This window comes from Periophthalmus magnuspinnatus, chromosome 1 (assembly GCF_009829125.3).
Source record: "Periophthalmus magnuspinnatus isolate fPerMag1 chromosome 1, fPerMag1.2.pri, whole genome shotgun sequence".
Taxonomy (NCBI): domain Eukaryota; kingdom Metazoa; phylum Chordata; class Actinopteri; order Gobiiformes; family Gobiidae; genus Periophthalmus; species Periophthalmus magnuspinnatus.
This window is the reverse complement of record NC_047126.1, coordinates 30,896,570-30,917,833: the sequence shown is the minus strand read 5'-3', so window position 1 is coordinate 30,917,833 and position 21,264 is coordinate 30,896,570. Positions and strand designations below refer to the sequence as shown.

At 38.0% G+C, this 21,264-nt stretch overlaps 1 protein-coding gene across 1 annotated transcript; it reads right to left on the bottom strand.

Moving 5' to 3' along the window:
- Window positions 1-15: 15 nt before the first annotated feature.
- On the bottom strand, window positions 16-3,759 carry bdh2 (3-hydroxybutyrate dehydrogenase, type 2). The gene is made up of 10 exons (XM_033968765.2): window positions 3,708-3,759; window positions 3,133-3,216; window positions 2,786-2,864; window positions 2,412-2,508; window positions 2,150-2,258; window positions 1,201-1,261; window positions 939-1,052; window positions 725-783; window positions 564-656; window positions 16-160 (listed from the first exon to the last, which is right to left on the bottom strand). The coding sequence occupies exons 2-10, from the start codon at window positions 3,202-3,204 to the stop codon at window positions 107-109; spliced, it is 738 nt and encodes a 245-aa protein (XP_033824656.1). The 5' UTR covers window positions 3,205-3,216; window positions 3,708-3,759; the 3' UTR covers window positions 16-106.
- Window positions 3,760-21,264: the final 17,505 nt, after the last annotated feature.

Sequence of the window (21,264 nt, the reverse complement as noted above, 5' to 3'; positions counted from 1 at the left end):
GATACAAAACAAAAGTATTTCATTTGATTTATTTCAATGCTTTGCATTTTATTTTTGACAAAGGACACAAAGGAACCCACAGCTGTCAAGGCAAACCAGTGATTTCTTAAAGTCTCCATCCACCATCAATAATATGTTCGGTTCCTGTCACATAAGCAGACTGTAGAGACAAGACAGGTTATTAATGTAAAAGGCTACTGTATGTGTGTGCATTACAATAAAAGTGTGTGTGTGTGTGGGTGTGTGTGTGTGTGTGTGTACAGGGTATTCATAAGGCTTTTTGTATAGTACTCTGTTCAGAATAATAAATAAATAAATAATAAATAATTACAAATACTTACGTTACTGTATTTGAGCTGATTTCATGTGCTTTAAAATGTACTTTAGTAAAAGTACATTTTTTAGTAAGCCTACTTGTAGTTGTAATCAAGTATATTTTAGCCATCTAACTGTACTTTTAATTGAGTACCAATCTGCAGTACTCTTTCCACCAATGTGTGTTGGATAGTATAGGACTATGATCAAGTCCTATACTATGATTATAACACATGAATATATATCACCTCATCAGAAGCCAGGTAGACACACAAGTATGCAACTTCCTCAGCTGTGCACATTCTTCCAGTTTTCTGTCTTGCCATAAAGTCCTTGTACGCCTGCAAATAAGTCATACGTTTTTCAGTATTTGTAGCTTTTAGAATAGCTGTCATCAAACACCCAGTACCTGCTCAGGGTCTGGTTGAGCCTGGATCCTTCCCCTCAATGAAGGAGTGTCAACAGTACCTAAACAATAATTATTTTGGCATTTCATTTATAGCACTTTGTAACTCTTCATTTGAGAGTAATTTGAAATTAAAAGTCATTTTCATTGTTAATATATCCTATCTGCATTCTTCTACAAATGTGCCATGTTTTTTTAAGGAGGGAGTTAAACCTACCAGGACACACACAATTGCAGCGGATGCCTTGCTCAATAAAGTCGGCAGCAATGGACTTGGTGAGGCCGATGACGGCTGCCTTCGAGGTGCAATAGACACATCGGTTAACAACACCTGTGCAGAGAGAACATATGTCAGTAACTCATAGACACAGGGCAGTTATCTAAGTTAAGAGGATTACAATGGGCATGCTCATACTTCTACAACTTAATGCTGCTTAACTTGAACATAAAAAAATAGACAAGTATAGTGACCTAGTGACCTTTTATGCTTGATGCCACTGATGCCATATTAATAATGTTTCCTGATTTCTTTTCCAACATCTATAAAAGAAAGAAACAATAAATTTCAGACAGAAATAAATTGGGTCTCTTTAACACCGATCACACAACAGCATTATGTCCTCTGACAAGTGCCGATAAAACTAGATATATCTTCATCATAGTGTTTAGAGTGAGGGTCAGGGCAACACATCAATGCTAATTGCATACGGGCTACTTTTTTAACCTACTTTTTGGTAGGAAGATATCTCTCAAAACCTCAGCACTTAAGCTAAGTGGGGTCATAATGCCATGCCTAGCTGGTGTAATTTTCTCACTCCGTGTCGTCAGTTTTGCTCGCTTGAGGCTTAGATCAGAGGCTGGATTAGTTGGTGGACAGTCACCACCCATAATGTCTAACTGAAACAGGTAATCCATGGAGGACAAAGGACGGCAGCTAATTAAAAGCATATGTCACTTCATCCTATTTCAAGCATTATGTTAAATAGGTCTCGACCGATATATCGGCTGGCCTGGTCTATATGAGGGTTTGGAGAAATATCGGCTGTCAGCCAAAATCTAGTCGATATGGCCAATATTCCATGTGGGCAATTTATAACTTGTTAGAAATCTTATCCTCTCTAAAATTCAAGCCTTTACAATTTACAGAAAGATTAATGCTGTAATATGTGGCACTGCGTTCATATATATCAGCAGAGTAGTTTTCTGTGCCTGTGATGCCATAGTGCACCTGAATGCAGCCCCAGAGCGATGTGCTCTGTTTACTGTGCACTCTGTTGCATTTGTGGCTGTAACTGAGTGGCAGCTCTGGACTTAAAATGCTCTGAACTAAATTCCAAATTCCAAAATAAAACTTAACTTTAACACAGATCACGCCAGCAACAAAATATGTCTTATTTTATGTGTGGAGAAGAGAAAACTAAATAGTACCTTGGGCAGAAAAGCTCTACACATGAGATACATGCTTTTCACATTTACATCCATTGTAAAGTCCCAGTCAGCCTCTTCACAATTCAAAATGGAGCCATGGTGAACAAACCTGAGAATAGTAATCACAGGAAACACAAATAAAAACACAAACAACCGATTATTGACTCTAATCAAATCAATAAGCACTTAATCAACCTAATTCTGTAGACATACGATAATGAGCAGTTGATAAAATAAATAATAATTATAAAAATATACATACCCAGCCACATTGAATAACACATCTACATGGTCATGTTCCTTTGCCAGGGCTTCAACTTGGTCTTTCTTTGTAACATCCACAATCTTGGTTCTTATCCCTTTAATACAATTTTTTATTGAAATTAATCATTTGAGCTTTAGGTTTTATTTTCTCCCTCTCTCTTTTGTGATTTGGGTAAAGGGGATGGAAATTATTATTATTATTCATTTGAACTTTGACTAATGTTTGAAGATTGTAGTTTTATTACACAGTATATAGGGTGAATGGCAAGAATAATTAAACCACACTTTGGCTATAGTGAAACAAATGCAATACTTTGATTGTGCAGCCAGAGTGCAGTATAACACCACTATAACCCTACTGTGATACAGTACCTGGTATTCCATCCAGCTCTTTCAGTTTCTCTCCGTTAATGTCTGTTGCTGTGACCTGGGCACCTTCCTTAGCAAAAGCCTGTGAAGTGCAATGCATTATCTATATAAAGCAACATTAAAACAGAAAGAGAAACGAAGAATTCTGCAAACGCAACACATGTAGTGTAGCAGGAGGGGCTTCAGGGGTATCCCTTACTCCTTCTTTACAAACACTTTATCAATATCTTAATCAATAGTTTCAAATGAGCTGTGGTATCTGACAAATACAAAATCTGCCCATGTTAGGCTCCATATATAATATCAACAATAAGTGTGTTGCTAGTAATTATATAAATAAATGTGATTACTATTGCAGAGGCACGTCCAATCCCCTGTGCTGCTGCTGACATCACTATTACTTTCCCATCCAGGCGGCCCATGGTCCCTCTGTCCTGTAAAAGAGCAGCACATGAGCATTAAACCAGGATTAGCCTGTTGTCATCTGTAACATTTCCAAATAGTGTAGAATCATAACAACACATGAGCATTAAACCAGGATTATCTTACATCATTTGTAACATTACCAAACAGTGCAGAATTATAACAACATTAATATAGGCCTTACAAAGACACTACACAACATAGAGCCATGGTGCAGATGTACTAACCACAAGAAAAATGCTGGAAATTAAGGAAATATGTGACTAATGAATGTGAACACGTGGTAAGAACATCCAGAGTTTAATCATCATCGCTGTTGACAGATGTTTAACTTTAACCAAACTGAAGTTAAATAAGTGGTCTGGGGTTGTGTACTGCTAAAATGCTAACTCACACAACCTACTATCAGTATTGACAGTGGCATTATTTTATTTAAAATATTGGCAACAAAGTGTATGTTTTGATCTAAGAGAGTTAAAAAAGCTTGTCTTTGAAAACTCACCAGCGCCGTCAAACCTGTGCTCAAAGCAGCACGTTCACGTGGTAGTGCTGTGTGAACACGTGACCCTTTTCTGAGGCTGTCATTGGTTCTCTGACAGGAAGTGCCTGAACAGCACTGAACTTCCATGGCGATTATCATGGCTCTATAATGTACTACTACTACTACTACTACTACTACTACTAATAATAATAATAATAATAATAATAATAATCATATATTTGTTATTTAAATTAAATTGCCTTTTTATTTATTTATTTTTTAATGCTGTTGCTAATGCTAACATTCCTTTCCCATAATTGCTTGCTTCCCTCTTTGAGTAGGCATAGGCTACCTGCCATATAATTTAATGATTAACCTGGGGGCTCACTGAGTCTGTTCTTAAACTTCTGGTCAGAGGTCAATGTCAAGTTGCATTATACTGAAGTAATCAAGAGTCTGGCTGCAGACCTCCACCAAGACGACCCTACCCCACAGACCTCCACCAGGATGCATCCCACCGACATGTCCCTCATCAATTTCCATTACCGTACTTTACTTTATAAACAACTTAAACACACTTTTCACTATCACTTATTGCTTTAGTTCATTGTCTATTAAAGGTCATTAAAGGTGATAAAGATCATTTGAAAAAAGTTTAGGGCAAAGCACTTCAAAGACATTTTAGCACCAACAAATTATTCCTTATTTGAAATGAACAAACTTCATGTTGTTTCCGTTCTACTCTAACCTTGCACAGAAAGATGGATTCTCACGATATTTGTGAGTTCACACACTCACGAGAATCTATCTTGACATGGACCTACTGTGAGGATAATAGGTGTGGGAGGACCAATCACAGAGCAGCATTGATGATTGTGTGGACGCCAAAGGCCAGGAGCCCAAACCAACCAAAACAAACATGGCGACGTGCACTGAAATATCAGGCCATTTTAGCACCAATACAGACTATTTTGTTTGTGAAGAATGTGCAGAAGGTAAATGACTTGTGCATTTGTGGACAGGGAAGATGTCTGTGTTTTTCTCTCAAATGAATGTAACAAAAGTTTGATCTTGTTCTGCTGTTGGGACGCTTCGACTAGTCAGATTCAAATAATCGTCATGGCATTCTGTATTTTCTGATCGTTTTCAATCTCAGATTCATAATGTGTAGAACTCTATTCAGACTGACACGCATACCAATCTCAGTTCAATCTCAGATTTCTCCAAAGACAGTGCTTGTTCACTCGACCTGTGTGTGTTCATGTGCTGTTGGTCACATACTGAGAACACACTCTGTATCTGTTTGTGATCAGTATTGTGAGCAGAAACCATTGCTTACAATAGTTATCTCAAACTTAATGTTCACTTGATACAAAGTATCATAGTGTAAAATAATGTCAACATTTGTGATGTTATTTTGGGACTTTGACGAACTTTTGGCGTGGCCACGGTTTGTTTACTGTAGAGACCTGTGTATGGAGGTAAGTTACATGAGGCTCCTCCTGGTAGAGGGGCTGCATTATCACAGATGTGTGCATGGGTCAGCAGCCCACAGCTGCTCTGACCTTTTAGCTTTTCCTTTATTTTTATTAGCATTGCATTTTTACTTTGATACTTATTTTTGACTACAAGTCCAATGTGTTCAACAGGTTTTTTCAACCTCTATGACTCTGAAACCAGCAGCCACTCCTTTCTTCTCTCCTCACTTTTCTGCAAGACGGCGCTGATCTCACCTTTAGCCTTGTTACTATAGGGACGGAATGATGCGGACCCTGAGTGTTTCCACAGCGTAACGTGATCTGAACTGCCATGCTGGAGGGTCCCAAGTGGACCACTGGAAGTACTACCTTCCAAGGGGGTCTGGAGCAGTAGGACCACCCATCAGTAAGCTGTAGACTTAATGAAATTGCTGTTTGTTACCACTGGCTTCCACATGTCACATGCATCTCTGCAGCTAAAAGAGCACATCAGCATGTGTGCCCACATCTAGGTTCTATCTCACATTTCATAAGCAGGTAAAAGTCACTCTTACATACAACAAAGGGCTCTAATTCTCTGTTCTAATAGTTCTAATTATAGTTTTAATGTTTCTTTTTATTATCAGGCACACTCCATGTGTGTCAGCCCAGTATAGCCCAGGATACTGCTAAGCCCATCAATATCTGCTTTCATAAAACCTAACCTAAAGAAACAATAGTAAAAGTGTTTTATTTTATATATTCAATTGCATTGTTATCAATGTAATATGTGTTATACCCATGGCGCTTTGAATTTGAGGAATATGACATTAGCACCTTGCAATCATGAACCAGCTCATCATGCACATTGTGTTTACTTATGACCCCAAGACATTAACACATTTTTAAACAAAATCTGTATTATTGAATGTGCGCTGCACTTTTAAAGCAACACATTTGTTTTCATAGTTGCATTTAAATAAAAGCATAAATAGTAGTAATAATAAGATACCTGCTGAAACAAAGGAAAAACACTTTTAGATGCAGATTTCAAACCTGTTTGTCAAACCTTGAAAACACTTTTCGCATCTACAACTTCATACCGAAATATATTGTAATCTTTTTTCTCTTCAAAGACAAAGATAATTAATTCAGCAGTAAAATTCTCATCATATTTCTCCATATAAGAGTGAAGTTTGCTAAGGCTCCATTGAACCTCTTCTGGATCATTGTCCGGGACAGATGGAAGTTGTATGGCTGTAAAGGAAATCCAATGTAACCATTGTTTAACCTTTTGTATTTAGCACATATATTATATACACCAAGCACACACTCAAAACCTCTGAAACAAAATGAGTTTTGCCTTTATTTTCACTTTTCGCAGTGCTATAAAAAATTTCCATAACAAGTTGGTGCCAGAAATGAGATCAAAGGTCGCCTTTTCGGGAAAAAGTGCCGGAGTTTACTCTGCCTCTACCTTGACAATGAGACGAGGGGACCAAAAAACAGACAAACAAAACAGAAAAACAAAATAAAGTGTGGAATTCAGACAAAACATTTGACTCTCCTGATAATGGGTCTTTGAGCAAAAGTCGTTTAAACAAGTTAAGAACAAGGCAAGAGGAAGAGAAGGAGAGGGAGATGGACCAGAATAAGTTAAAATCTGAGTGGTTTGAGTTTATGAATAAGTATGAAAAATGCATAGCTTTGCTATGTATATTTTCACAGTATATTATGCTCAGGTTATTTACACCACACTCTGTGTTGGAGACATCACATCTACACAGATCAGTAAGAGCTGCACAGTTCCAGTATTATCAAGCAGCTATTTCAGATGTCTGTTCTCTTCCTTGAGTGTGCGATAGTCTGCCCTTAGTTACCAAAGTTGTTATTAAGTTGCTCGTTCTTCTGACTGTTGAAGCATCACTGGCTCCTCTTCAACTGGAACCTCTTCAGCTATTTGAAAAAAAAGATGAGTTTCAAAATTCACAAAAAACTGGGAGATATTCCAGATAAAGGATAAGAAAATGTTTATACATCTCACTCATCAGGGCTTGAGGATTATTATTGGGGACTCCTGCTGCATTTGTACTTGTCCTTTTTTGCCAGTCTAAAGAAGGAAGTCATACATTCAAAAACCAGGCTAAACCAGGATAAACCGGGACTAAACAAGTACCAAACCAGGCTAAACCAGGGCTAAGGGCTAAATCAGGACTGGACCATGACTAAGAAAGAAATAAAGCAGGACAGGAGTACTCTATTACCTAAAACCCTTAAAAGGTTAAGGGAATTGTAAATGGTTTGGAGGTGAAGGATCTTAAAATTGTCTTGTCTTATAATTCAGAATATATTAGATAATGTTTATTTTCTCACCGATCGTCCTGTCCACATAGTTGACACTAGCACTGAGTTAACCCTTATCTGGTGATGACAACGTTTAGTGCAATCATAATTTCTGTCCTCCATTGTATTTGATATATTTCATTTAATACATGTTTCATAATATCTGCTCACTTTCTGTGGTTTCAGGGTTGTCACAGCGCAGTAGTGTGGGGCTTTTGGTGTATTTTCTCAAGCGGCTTTCCTGTGGTTGGTTGGAAGTGATTGCAAAGTCCAACTCTTGTCAATTATTTAAAAAAAACAAAAACATAAAGGGAATGTTTTTATTGCAGTTTAGGAAGAACAACGAAATGTGGATGTTTTAGCTCATGTTAAAGAATAAAATATGCATCACTTCTCTAATATTTCAAATAGACAACCATAGAACACACAGTTCTATGGTTCTATGGTTCTATGTTCATTTCTTCCCCTGAAATACTGAACTGAATATCAGCAAATGAACAATGAAAATTCAGATGTCACATATCTCATCTGAGCTACAGTACAGGAGACAAAGCCGAAGAATTCATTTCAAGTGATTTGTGTGAAATAAAATTCTAAAATTGATGCAAATGTCAAGACTTAAGTTTATATGAAATGTAAAATGGCACATCATACACTCTACACACTTAATGTTCATTGGTGAAAAAAGTAACCAGTGTTGGGAAGAGTACGCTCCACTGTGCACCCTCCTACTTCACTTTCAGAGGAACATATTATTTCAAAAAGCACAACAGAATGAACAATAAACGATTACAATGTACACAAAGAATCCAAAATGGGCTCAATCTTATTTGCAGCCATTGTAAGCTTTGAACGAAGCCCTCCTCTAATCAGACAAATGAACTGCACTGACATTAGGTATTCAGCCTGGAGTGGCACTTCTCCTCTGAATGACTATCGAAGCTGCAAACCTGCCAACACTTGTATTATGCATGCTAGTGGCACTGGATTATCTCAGCTCTGACTTGCTAATGAATAAAGTTGACTATCGTGGTGTTCAGGCGCCACCCAGAGGAATGTAAGTCTATATTGGGAAATTGTCCTGCATAGTGATGACCATCTGACAGTGAGTCAGTGCTGCAGTGTACAAGTCCATCAAAAGGCTGCAACACAGTTATCCATTCTCATACCAAATGCATGAAGAGCTGTTTGCAGACTTTGTCTATTATAGCTAACAATCTCATCATTTGTTGACTGGGATACAGAATACACACTTTTTCAACACTTTACAAAGATAAAACCTGGTCACTGGTGAATCTCCAGTTTTCAGATTGACAGGTGGATTAACCAATCAGGGACATGCATGGTCTGTCCTGTATCGGAAAAAAATAAAGGAAAAAAAATCACAGGGGACTGAAAAACATCACGGATATCTGCAGAATCAGTGAACAAAGAACTAAACTCTGTTAATCTGAGGTGAGATACATTTGATTTTTATTTGTAAATCATAGTTGACCAATGAGCTCCTTCGTTTCACAAGTGTCACTGAAAAAAAACAAATCTGACTGCACGATCACATTTGACCGGGCTTGAGACGCAGTGGAGGATGTAAAGACCAGACTGACATCAATCTGTATAAAACGAAAAGAGAGAGATCATTTTGGATTTGCCTCGTAACATCATTTGTAGTTATTGTCATACCTCATCACTGTTAGTGCTATACATTAAATAGACCATTCAGTAAAAAATGAAACTGTCAGTTTATTATCAAATTCAATTCTATTCAATTTGACAAACTATTGATCCTGTCAGAAAATTCACCCATCCTTCAGTGCTCCTGGGGCAACCTGTCAAAAACAGTAGTCCATGTACAGCACCTAAGGATCCATCTCCAGACCTTGAGCTTGGTCTGGTCAGGACTAGCATGTACACAAAGGAGATCATTTATAGACAAACTGTCATTCAGTGAGACACTCATTCAATAGTCACAGTAGGTCTTTGAAGAAACAGGAGAAAATAAATCCAAGTGCAGTGTGCTGCAGCTTTCAGACCTTTCAATAACCTTTTAGCTAAGTGTTTTTCAATGTATAAAAGTGCATATAGTGTCAGTCATGTGCAGCACAGTGTTGTTAGGAAAAGTAGTGTCACATGATTAACTCTCCAGGCAAGGAGACAAGTCAAATGCAGTGAATTCACAATTGCCTGAAGAAAGACATACAGCACATGAGTTATTAAACAGAAACTATCCCCACCTTCTCCATCTTGCTCGTCCCCCACGGTTTGCAGTCTTTGATAGATGTTTTAGCTAAAGAATGTGGCCTTGTACACAGGAGATGAGAAACTAATTATCCTGAAGTATAAATTGGTTACAGTTGAGACGCACATGTTAGGTTAGACAAGACAAGTGTATTTGTATAGCACAATTTGTACACAAAGTAATTCAGTGCTTTACAGAAAAAGAAAGATAAAAGACAGAAAAATCACAATACAACAAATCAAAACATAAATAATCATAAAATTAACATTAAAAGAGAAAAGTGCAGAAAAAAAACAACTTTCAGTTGTATGCACAGCTAAACAGAACTGTTTTGAGCCTGGATTTAAACATGGTCAAAGTAGAGGCCTGTCTCACATCTTCAGGAAGACTGTTCCAGGTTTTAGCTGCAGAAAACTGAAACACTGATTCCCCATATTTAGTCCTGACTCTGGGACCAGCAGGAGGCCGGTCCCTGAAGTCCTCAGAGTGTGAGATGGTTCATGTGGCTCTAACATGTGGGAGATGTTCTTTGGTGCTGGTCCATGGAGAGACTTGTTCACACAGAGCTGCTTTAAAGTCTATTCTCTGAGCCACAGGAGCCAGAGACCTGAGTACAGGACACATGCGTGAAGTACTTCCTGGTTCTAGTCAGGACCCGAGCAGCAGTGTTCTGGATGTACTGTTCTGTCTTACGGCTCGTTTGGAGAGACCAGTGAGCAGGACGTTACAGCAGTCTAACCTACTGGAGTCAAAGTCTCTCTAATTCTGATTTTGACAGTATACCTCTGATTTTTGCAATGTTTTTTAAGTGGTAAAAACCTGCAGATGTTACTGATTTGATATGTCAGTTAAAGTTCAAGTCTGAGTCCATTATTACCCTCGAAGGTTTTAGAGAGAGAGACTGGAGGTGACTGCTGACACTTTCTCTGTGTTTCTGTGGGCCAAAGACTATGACTTCAGTCTTGTCTGAGTTTGGCTGGAGAAAGTTGTTTTGCATCCACACACTGATCTGTTGATGCAGTGAGTGAATCCACTGGTCCATATTCACCTGCTGCAGTGAGACATAGATCTGACTGTCATCTGCACAGTTGTGGTAGGACAGATTATTGCTGTGTATTAACTGACCTAAAAACAGCATGTAGAGATTGAACAACAGGGGTTCAGGATTGACCCCTGGAGCACCGCACAGGTCAGTGACATTTTATTTTTTTGTTTTATTTAACCTTTATTTAACCAGGAAGGTCCCACTGAGATTAAAAACCTCTTTTTCAAGGGACTCCTGGCCAAGAGGGAGCACATTTCAAAACAAGTACATACAAACAAACAATGTTAAAATTGCATAGATCATGAAAAACAGTTGCACATTTTATCTGAGACACAGGTTCCAATCAGTGCAGTACCAGAGATGTCCACCCAGTCCTCTAGCCTCTGTAAGAGGATCCCATGATCCACAAAAGCAACACTCAGATCTAACAGGATCAAGACTGAGACTTTGCCTGTGTCAGTGTTCAGGTGGATGTCATTTGTCACCTTAATAAGAGCAGTCTCAGTGCTGTGGTGGGGTCTAAAACCTGACTGGAAAACATCAAAGGAGTTGTTAATTTGGAGAAAGTTAATAAACTGTTGGTAAGCAACTTTTTCAAGGACTTTGCCTAAAAACGGCAGATTTGAGATTGGTCAGTAATTATTCAGTACTGTGGCATCAAGACTGCTCTTCTTTAGGAGAGGCTTGATAACCGCCGTTTTCAAAGCTCTTGGGAATGTACAAGGTTGAAGTGACATGTTAACTATGCAAGTGAGTGGTGACAGCAAACTGTTGAGCACAGACTTTAGAAATTTAGTGGATGACACATCGAGGCAGCATGTAGATGAACTCAGACTGCACAGCTGTAGTATAGACCTATAGGCAAAATGTTATAGCTGAGGCTCACAGATCTCAAGTCACACAGTTATTTTCAATGTATAATACACTAACATAATTTTTCTGTTTCCCTCCTGGTTATAATTGCAAGAAAATTGGTCGTGAGAAGTATCAAAAGCTGTAATTTGTGAAACATTTGTGAGACACAAGAAAGTTAACATTTAACTACAGTTTTTTTTTTTTTTTTTTTACTATTTGGGGACTGTAAAAAAATAAAAATAAAAATAATAATAATAATAATAATAATAAAAGTTAGAATTATGTTTAAGATGGCCACATATAGTCCTGTAAGCTAAGATTATTTTATTTTAAAGTTAGTAAGATTGATTATTGCCCATGAGATGACTAAGCCCAGTGTGGCTTTTGGGGAGATGTGAAACTTTGTAGCTCTGTAGATCTGCTCATGTTGATTTAGACATGGTGGAATTCTAACTAATGATGGAGTATTGTATGTCTGATAAGTGTCCTAGATACACCACAGAAATTGAGTTTTTCTAACAATTCCTTTCACTTAAAACTTTTCACCAAGGACGTTTTCACCAAAAAACTTCTCAAATGGTCACATTTTTATATAGCACTTTTCCAACTTCTAGACACTCAAAGTGCTTTAGATCAAGGAACCACTCAAAGCAGATGAAATTCTTTGGAATCCCTTTCGAGCATTAGATTTTTTATATAAAAAATGGTAATAGTGAAAGTCTAAATATAAAATTTAATAATCTGTTCATGTTTCTAAAAATCAAAGCCATTTCCCCGACACTGAGCAGCTCTGTGCTTCAGTGACATGTGATAGTTAATAGTCCATGTTAAATCCATGTGCCATTAACATCTCCACGGGCCGTGGTAGACGACCATGCCCTGAGCTCGAGGTATGTCCGGAATTATTCTGCCCACACACGACTTCACTAACAGTGTCCATTTTGTCTCCTTGTCTTTTTCATAAACCCCTTCAAACACAGTGACTCATAATGTAACATTCTCAGTTACCTCATTTACAAAAGTTTAAATTTGTAAACTCAAATTAAAACAAAACATTTTTAGCAGAACGGCTTCCCTTTGTTTCCCTAAATTACATATTAACCAACTCAACCCAATCAGTGCAGTCCCGAGGGCAATTGAAACACTAAGATCACATCTTACCCCACACACATTTGTTTATGAAAATTAAATCATTTCATCCCCATTCAGCAAAAAATTTTTACATTGTTCAAAAAAATCTTCTAAAACTGTCCACAAGTCGCACCAATATGCACAAAAATCATATCCCAGTCCAAATACTCAACAAACTGCACTACACTATTTTCTGATCTATGTTACAATGTTGTTTCCTCATCACAAACATCTCTGGACTTATATATATATCCGGATGACCTGGATCACAGGATATGTTTATATCATGAAGTACACTTCTGTTAGCCTGGTCCTGGCTGAGATAGTGAAGGGTGAGACGCAGCTATCAACGCCCAAACTGTGGCAAAGTTAGTGTCTAATTCAAAATGACTGGTTTGAGAAGAGAAAAAGGAAAGCTTAAGCCCACATTACCTCTTTTGTGCCAAGCAGCTACAACAACCACCAAAACATAAGCAATAATTTATCTGTTACTGCAACAAACACAAACCAAGCATTAAAGATACACACCAAACTGTCACACTTTAGTTGTAAAGTAATATCTGACACCACACAAGTTTTATTTTTATCTAATGAAAAGTTGCATCCATCAAACCACAGCTACACTTCAGTCAGACTTAATTCAGTCTAAATTATATGAATTTATTCATTAATGCAAATTATTGACTCCAGCTTTTTAAAAAAGGCTTGAATTCTCCACAGTTAATGGATGTGTCTTATTTAAAGTATTTGCCACACTTTAAATGTTAGCATAGCGCTGTACTACCCTTTTGTTGGACTATTTGTTGTTGTTTGTCAGCATTTATATAAGCTTTCCTCTTGTGTTATTTTGCACAATTTAAAGTATAAATCCAGTTATAAAATCTGTACTCATGCTGCAGTGGATCAAACACAAAAGTGTTGTGTAGTTCCCGCTCATCTCTTATCTTGATCCCTGTCTTCACGGCTCCTGTGAATCAGTAATATCAAACAAAATCAATCCTCAAAATGTGACACATCATCAGCAAGTCACCATCATCTTCATCATCGTCATCCTTTTTGTGTGAATATGAGCAGGTCTAATATAATGTTGGCGTTATTTATCTGGCACGCAGACTCAGTTATAGCAAGTACAGCCTTGTCCATAGAGCCGGTACGGGCCGGTACGGGCCGGGACAGTGCAGACCCTGAGTGTTTCTACTGCGCCGCTCCTTTTAGAGGTGCAAAGCAGACCGCTGGAGGTACCACATTCCAAAGGGGTCTGGAGCACTTAGGACCTAGGGCCGGCTTGTGGAGGACGGTGCTTACTCACGCCCCCGTGCAGTCATTGAAGGACCAGCAGCAGCTCCAGCCAAGTTGCATTTTCATGCTCCAGGGACAGGGCTCTGCTACATGAACAACTGAAGTCACCTCAATATAACTAATATTAACTTAATAAATAAAATCTAAAGTGCACCTGAAGTATATTCCCATAAGGCTGATGTCAGCAACTCACAAAAAGACACTAAGTATTCCAAGTTTGAGGTGCTGTGAGATGAGGCTAAAGCTAGCATAAACACTTAACTAATTTCGGTTCATCGTCAGTTTTTATTATTTATTCCATTAATCTGCACCTCTACACTGTGTTTTAAACCCTCTTTACTTAATGCATTTGGGGTTTGCTATAGTTTATTCCATTATACACTGCAAATGTTTTTTTGTCGATAACAGGAAACAGCTGGATAGGTCTGTTTTGTGAAGCATATCAGTTCAAAATATACTTTGTCATCACTGAATATACAGCAGTATATCAGCATCTGCTGAGAAACTACTATTTTGTGTTTATAGCTGCTTTTTTAGTGCTGATGGTTTATCTGAGCTGCTGTTGCTCTGTGTTGATTCTCCTGTAGCACTGGTCTTTTTATAGCTGTCCTGCGTCTCCATGTCTGGGTGTGTCTTGCTAGACCTGTGTCACGCCCAAAAGTGTCCAGGGCCGAATGTAATGGAAATGCTCCTCAGCTGTGGGTGACCTGTTCCATGCCAAGGTGGCCCCAAGCGAACTGTGCCAGTGGAAATGAGGCTCATCAGCCTTTACCCATAACCTGAATTCATATTCATATATTTCAAGACAACTGATTTCCAAAGAGTCCACAGTATACTCTTGTGTCTATGGAATCTACACAGCCTCTTCCTCACACTGCATTGCCTGGTGTAAATTGTCTCCCTCCTAGAAAGTTTCAAAAGCTCTTTTGTGTTTTTGTGAGACTATCTTGATGTTACCGTCCCTAGAATATTGACTAGTGATGTTACTGGTATATGTAAAATGATATGATGTGTCTCTAGATGTTTTACTGTGACTTCAGTTGGATGTGACAATAAGAGGAAGTCCCTGATACACATTGCAAAAATGATATATATTTCAGGCACTAGAATATTGTTTTTCCTAATGACGATGAGTTAGATCTATACTGTTCCCTGACTCATCCTTGACTCAAACATATTTACAAGCAGACAGACAACACAAAAACACAAAAATGGAGCACGATGATTAACAACCGGCTGTGTGGATTAACGCTAAGAGAAATGATCCGAGACTCAGTTCCACCCGTACTGTGAAAGTTGCTCTAACATTAAAACACTTCGATAATCAATGGCATGGCTTTTGCAATTATTATCAAAATATTCAGTGCTTAAGTTTAAAATGAGTGTTAAACAAAAGCTTTGCACAACATATAGGAATGTTACTGTGTGTATTCTCTATATGTACCCATGCTCGGCATTGCTCATTGTAATGCACCAGCTAATCAGAAGGCCTCATAGTCTTGCTACTCTCAATCAGTACGTGAACTCCTAAATGAACTAATTATATCAACCAATTAGCTTAACGTTTATTAAATGAACCAAATAAATGATCAATTGTATATTATATTGTATATTGTATTGTACATTACCCATCACACAGGCCATTTGTCTGTCAAGCATGAATCTTCTTAACAAGGCAATGTCTCCCTCCATTTTGTCAAAGAAGAAACATTTCCGCTTACCAGATGAAGTTGTTTGTAGGCTTTTTGTGTGTGACACCAACTGTGGTAGAATAAATAGTAGCATCCCGAGAGATGTTCTAACGCAGTTTTAAGTTTATTTACCATCAAAACGGGACATAGCGCCCAGAGACATGAACCCTCAAGACATTATGATAGTGTCGTGCATTCCTGCCTAGTACAGTCCAGTCTGGCTATACTTCTGTAGTAGGGAGTATTATACCTCATATGATGCAGGGTAAAATAACAAAGACTGCGTAAGTGCCCTAGATACAGCACACAAATGGTTGATTGAAATTGATATTGCCGAAACCTTTCTACACTTTTTTTTTTTTTTTCTCGACCGTGCGTAGTCTCTTAATGTAAAGATTTAATCATAAGTTGAAAACAACAGGAGGTAATATATTGTAATGTGTAATATGTTTTCATGGTTCCTTTTCAATGTGTTTTGTTTAATTTAAAGGTGGGAAACACAAGTACATGTAATCATTCAAGCTAAATGTCATCCAGCACACTTTCCTGAGCCCTGGCAGTGATTGCTGAGACCTCCTATGGTTTACCTGGAAACAGCATGTTCTAAAGCTTAAATGTCCACTGGTAAAAATAGCATTAATTTGTTCATATGAAAGGATTACGTTTAATGTTGACTCCAAATGAGATGCAGGAAACAATATAATTACATTTCTATTTGTGTTTTAGAAAAAATAAAGTGAAAGAAATGGTTCAAGGCTTTAGAATCTGTGCTGCATATGGCTCTCTTCACACACTCTCGGCCTCACAGTGGTGCAGTTTCACAATGTTCTCTAAATATTACACACTACACAAACAAAATATTACACTATATTTGCATTTTAACAAAAAAACTAAGTGGAACACGGAGCAAGTACAGAGCAGAGGGCCAGTGGAGAATAAAAAATGACTCAAATATCTGTGAATCACACTAAATATAATACTTTGAGTGGCTAAACAAGAAGGAGACATATTTGTTAAATGGTTAAAAGTTTTTAAAAGTCATAGTTGTTAAAAGAGTCCTATTGATTTTCAAACCTTGAGACCATGTTTTATACTTGTTTTTGCTTGTTATTTGTTTTATTCTTATTTTTGCTTTTTCCCACCTGAAGTTGTATTTAGAGTGATTCATGCATGTTTGAGTCATCTTTTTGTCAAGAGGTCATTGCTCCAATCTATCTCTGTTTTTACCACCGCAGTCATAGCCTGTATAAAGAGGTGGACTAAGTGAGTGCGTTTGGCTTCAGTAAAATGAAACTCATCGAGGTTAGCAGTTATAAGGGCCAATTTGGAGCCGATTTTCTTATTTGGAATTCCAGCTGCGAGAGTATCAACCAAAAGAGCCAATCCAGAGTGAGGCTGTTGAAGGTAACGCCCCTTCCCCCTACACTGTTGGTTTAGCAGAGAGGGTGCACTTAACAATGCTGTCAATCAAACACTAGTGGGAGTGACCTCAGGGAAAGATGGAGCCAGATTTGTTCTTATTTTGATTTACTGACACAATAATGTCAAGATCAGGGTTAATACAAACATTTTAAAACTAAAATGACGAGGCTCACTGCAGCAGTTACAGAGGAAGGGGTGACAGTTTTTCCATGTAAAATGAATTGGAGCCAGAGTCAATGGAGTCAGAAGTGTGCTCATTCTCACTTCCTATTTGGAACGCAGCTGCTCGAGCGTTAGCTATGTGCAGTTATATACACAGTCTATGGCCACTGTGCACAGCCATTGCTTTTTAATTACTGCGTTCTCCAGTTTTATTTTCTTTCTCAGTGATTCACATAGGATTCTGCAGTGTGGCATAGGTACTAATGAAAAAAGTATCTACACATAGGAGGGGGTCAAACAGCATGCAGTACTTTGTTGGGACTTTGTTGGGGCAGGCGTGATTCGACTTCCATTGGGCTCTGCAAGTTTCCAATTCAGAAGTCAGCAACTTGTTTTAGTTTTTTTTATTAAGTTGTTTTAGATGACTATTGTGACGTAAAATGTCAAAAAACTAACCTAATTAGTCAAGAGTGTCATAGATTATAGATTATAACTAGCAGACTAAAGCACAAAATGTCAACTTTAAAGAAATATCTTTACGAGTCAGGCCTTGTGAGCTCCCTCTGAGAACAACAGCTTGTCCATCCGCTCCACACCCGTCTCTCCATCTTTCCCTTGGACCCTGCATTGATCACCAGCTCTCTGACCTTCCTTGCAGCCACCGGTACCACATTGTGCACCAACAGCCCTGCTCATCATTGAAGACGACAGGCGGGGAGAACACATTTCTACTGCTTCAGCAAGCGAGTCGGAGAAGGACAGAAAGGTCACCAGAATGTTAAAGTCACACTGTTAACTTTGTGATGTGGGAATTCGTAAAGCTGCTCTCAATTTGACACTTGAAGGGGAAAGACTGATTAGAGAGTGATTGAACCGGTCCTTCGAACAACCTTTAGAAATAAGAATAAAATGGAGATAAGTGCAGGCAGATGACATTATAACATACGGGTTTTGTGGTCTGATTGGAGATAAAGATGTATGGAGATGAGCCCATGTTATCTACTTAAACAGATGTAGAATTTCCTCACGGTTCATACAGCTCCTGATCTGATATCTGACTGGTTAAAGGATGGGTTAAGCAAAGGACAACGTTAACAGTTTCATCAACAGATACAGACTCCAAAATGACATGTTCACTTCCATTACAATGAGCTGGAATATCTACTCCTACTACTACAAGGGAAACTCAAAACTTCACTAGGGTGTTCTGGATCAATATTGCAACTTATCCAGAACACCCTTTAGACTAGAGCAGTGCGCGAGCCTTTTGTATCATAGCAACAATCCATTAGTGCAGCAGGTTAAATATACACCCTGCAACCAGAAGGAAAACAATTAGAAACCACCCTGTTTGAGGCTAGAGCCATGTTTCTGATAGAAGCTGAAAGATGAAAAAATAAATAGATTAGATGTCCATAACTAGAAGACCCAGGTTTTATCCTTGTCAGATTATAAATCCTTTGTGGTGAATATATTGCTGTGACGTCACTGAAATCATTGAAACAGAAAAAATGTAATTTTCTCATACTGGTGCACCTGAGCATTAGCACTCCACCAAGGCATTTAAATGCACTGACATTTAGACGTATATTCTTCCCCTTGTGCTGCTTTGACAAGAAGCTGTATCAGAGGAATTGGCCTGCACTGTAACACAGTTGCCACAAGCCGTACTTGCTTGGGAGTGTATAATATTTTAAAATGGATTTTGGAGGAAATATAACTGAATTAAAGGTCTATATTACACAAAATTGACTCTTGGGGCTTTTAAGCCATGTTATAATGTTTTTTACCTCTTCAAAAACAGAGTTTGGAGTTGCACTTTGTTTCATTCACACATTTATTATTAGTCTGTCTACTTCTCCAAAGCTCAAAAAGCTTTGTCCCACCTTGTGATGTCATGAAGTGGTAGTTTTCAAGTTAACAGCTACATTTTACCTTTTGTTTAATAGAGACTGGCAATTCCAGAACTGAAATCATCCAAATGATTCTAGTGAAGGTTTATGGAGTTTAAAAACACAGTGGAGCACTTCCTGAATTACCACATGATGACATCATAAGGTGGAACAGAGTGTTTTCAGTTTGAGAAAAACTCAGCCTAAATATGCAGGGTTTGTGTGTTAAACATGTGTGAATGAAACAAAACACAACTCCAGGTCTGTTTGTGATGAGGAAACAATTTCAGAACATAGACCAGGAAAAGCGTTATATGGACCCTTTAAAGACATGTACGTTTCCCAATAATGCATATTGTACCTAAGAAAAAGCCTAAGAAAAAGCTTCGTCTTAACATATCATAAATGAGACGGGCCTCTAATCTCACTCTATGCATACGGCTGAAAGGTTTTTATTTTGCACTATTAAAATGAAGGTACAGAGTGATAATGTATGTAAAATGATTGTTAATCAGAATCAGAATCCTTTTATTGCCATTGTTTATGAAACACAGTTCACAAACTAGGAACTTATTTTGGTGATAAAGTGCAACATAAAAACATAAAAACACACTGAATAAATACAAATACAAATACAAATAAGCATGCACGAAAAAAAAAAGAAGCTTAAAAATCAAATAAAATACTTAAAGGTAGAAAATATATACAACAGCAGCATCAGAACAACAGTGCAAACATGACTTATTAAAGTGGCCGGTGTTATAAAGTGTCCAGTTTTGTGCAAATATTATAAAGTAAAATCTAAGTAACTAAAGTAAGATCCCAACAAATGCAGCCCATGACTCCTACAAACACTACAATAACCATTTTCATTGTGTAAAATATGTGAAAGTGAGACATTTCTATATATATTTTGAAAGTACTAGACTAGAGTACATAAATAATCATTATAAAATTCACATTAAAACAGAAGCAGTGCAGAATAAAAACCTTTCAGTCATATGCACAGCTAAACAGAACAGTTTGGAGTCTGGATTTAAACATTGTCAAAGTAGAGGCCTGTCTCACATCAAAACAACAGGGTCAAGCCTCATCAAAGCTACATTAATACTGATTTGAACCAAACCATAAGTGGAGAGCAGTGCCACAGAGAGTACACATGTTTGGGTTACCTATTAATCCTGTGAAAATGACACTACACTTACTAATGCACAAATTGTGGTAGGATACTTTGGGAACACTGGAATAAGTGTCAACAACTTTGATGAGACTGTTGCTATACACATGCACATCAAATTTGACCAAATAACCAAGTATCACAGCTGTTTTTAAAAGGAAGCCAAACATGACGTGCCTAAAAGTTGAAATAAGCGAGCATATCCAGGCTTGATCTTACAAACTTGTTGTTATTTTAAGTCCTAAAAGTAGCAAGTACATTTTAGCATGCAGGTAGACTCACTTTCTTATCTAGTGACACCCAGTTGGAAAATAAAGCTTTCTTTTTTATTCTCACCTTATTGTAGTTTACACCTCCGGGAAAGGATTTTATGGACGTTAAGTTTTAGAGCTTTGAAGTGGAATCACAATTTGTGTAGCTGTAAATTGCATATAAAAAATAAACAGCAAAGTCACTGACCATTCAGTAGAGGAGTGTATCTGTATTTATAAATGGACATACAAACCTGATCCTGGTATTGTTATTCCGCTAGTGTCCCTAAATCAAGATATGAACATTAATAATAAACCAGTGAGGTGCCTTCGTTCTCTGAGGTCGCTCCCACTAGTGCAAGCAACAGGTTTGATTGACAGAACTGATAAACGCCCATTTCCTGCTAAACCAGTGGAGCGGTAAGGAGCGTTACCTTCAACAGCCTCGCTCCAGATTGGCTCTTTGGTTGCTATGATACTCGCCGAACGGATTCCCAAATATGGAACTCGGCTTCAATTTGGCCCCTATAACTGCTCTAGCCTCGATGAGCTTCATTTGGTTGGAGCTGAATGCTGTAGGTGACGTCACACTCACTTAGTCCACTACTTTGTACATC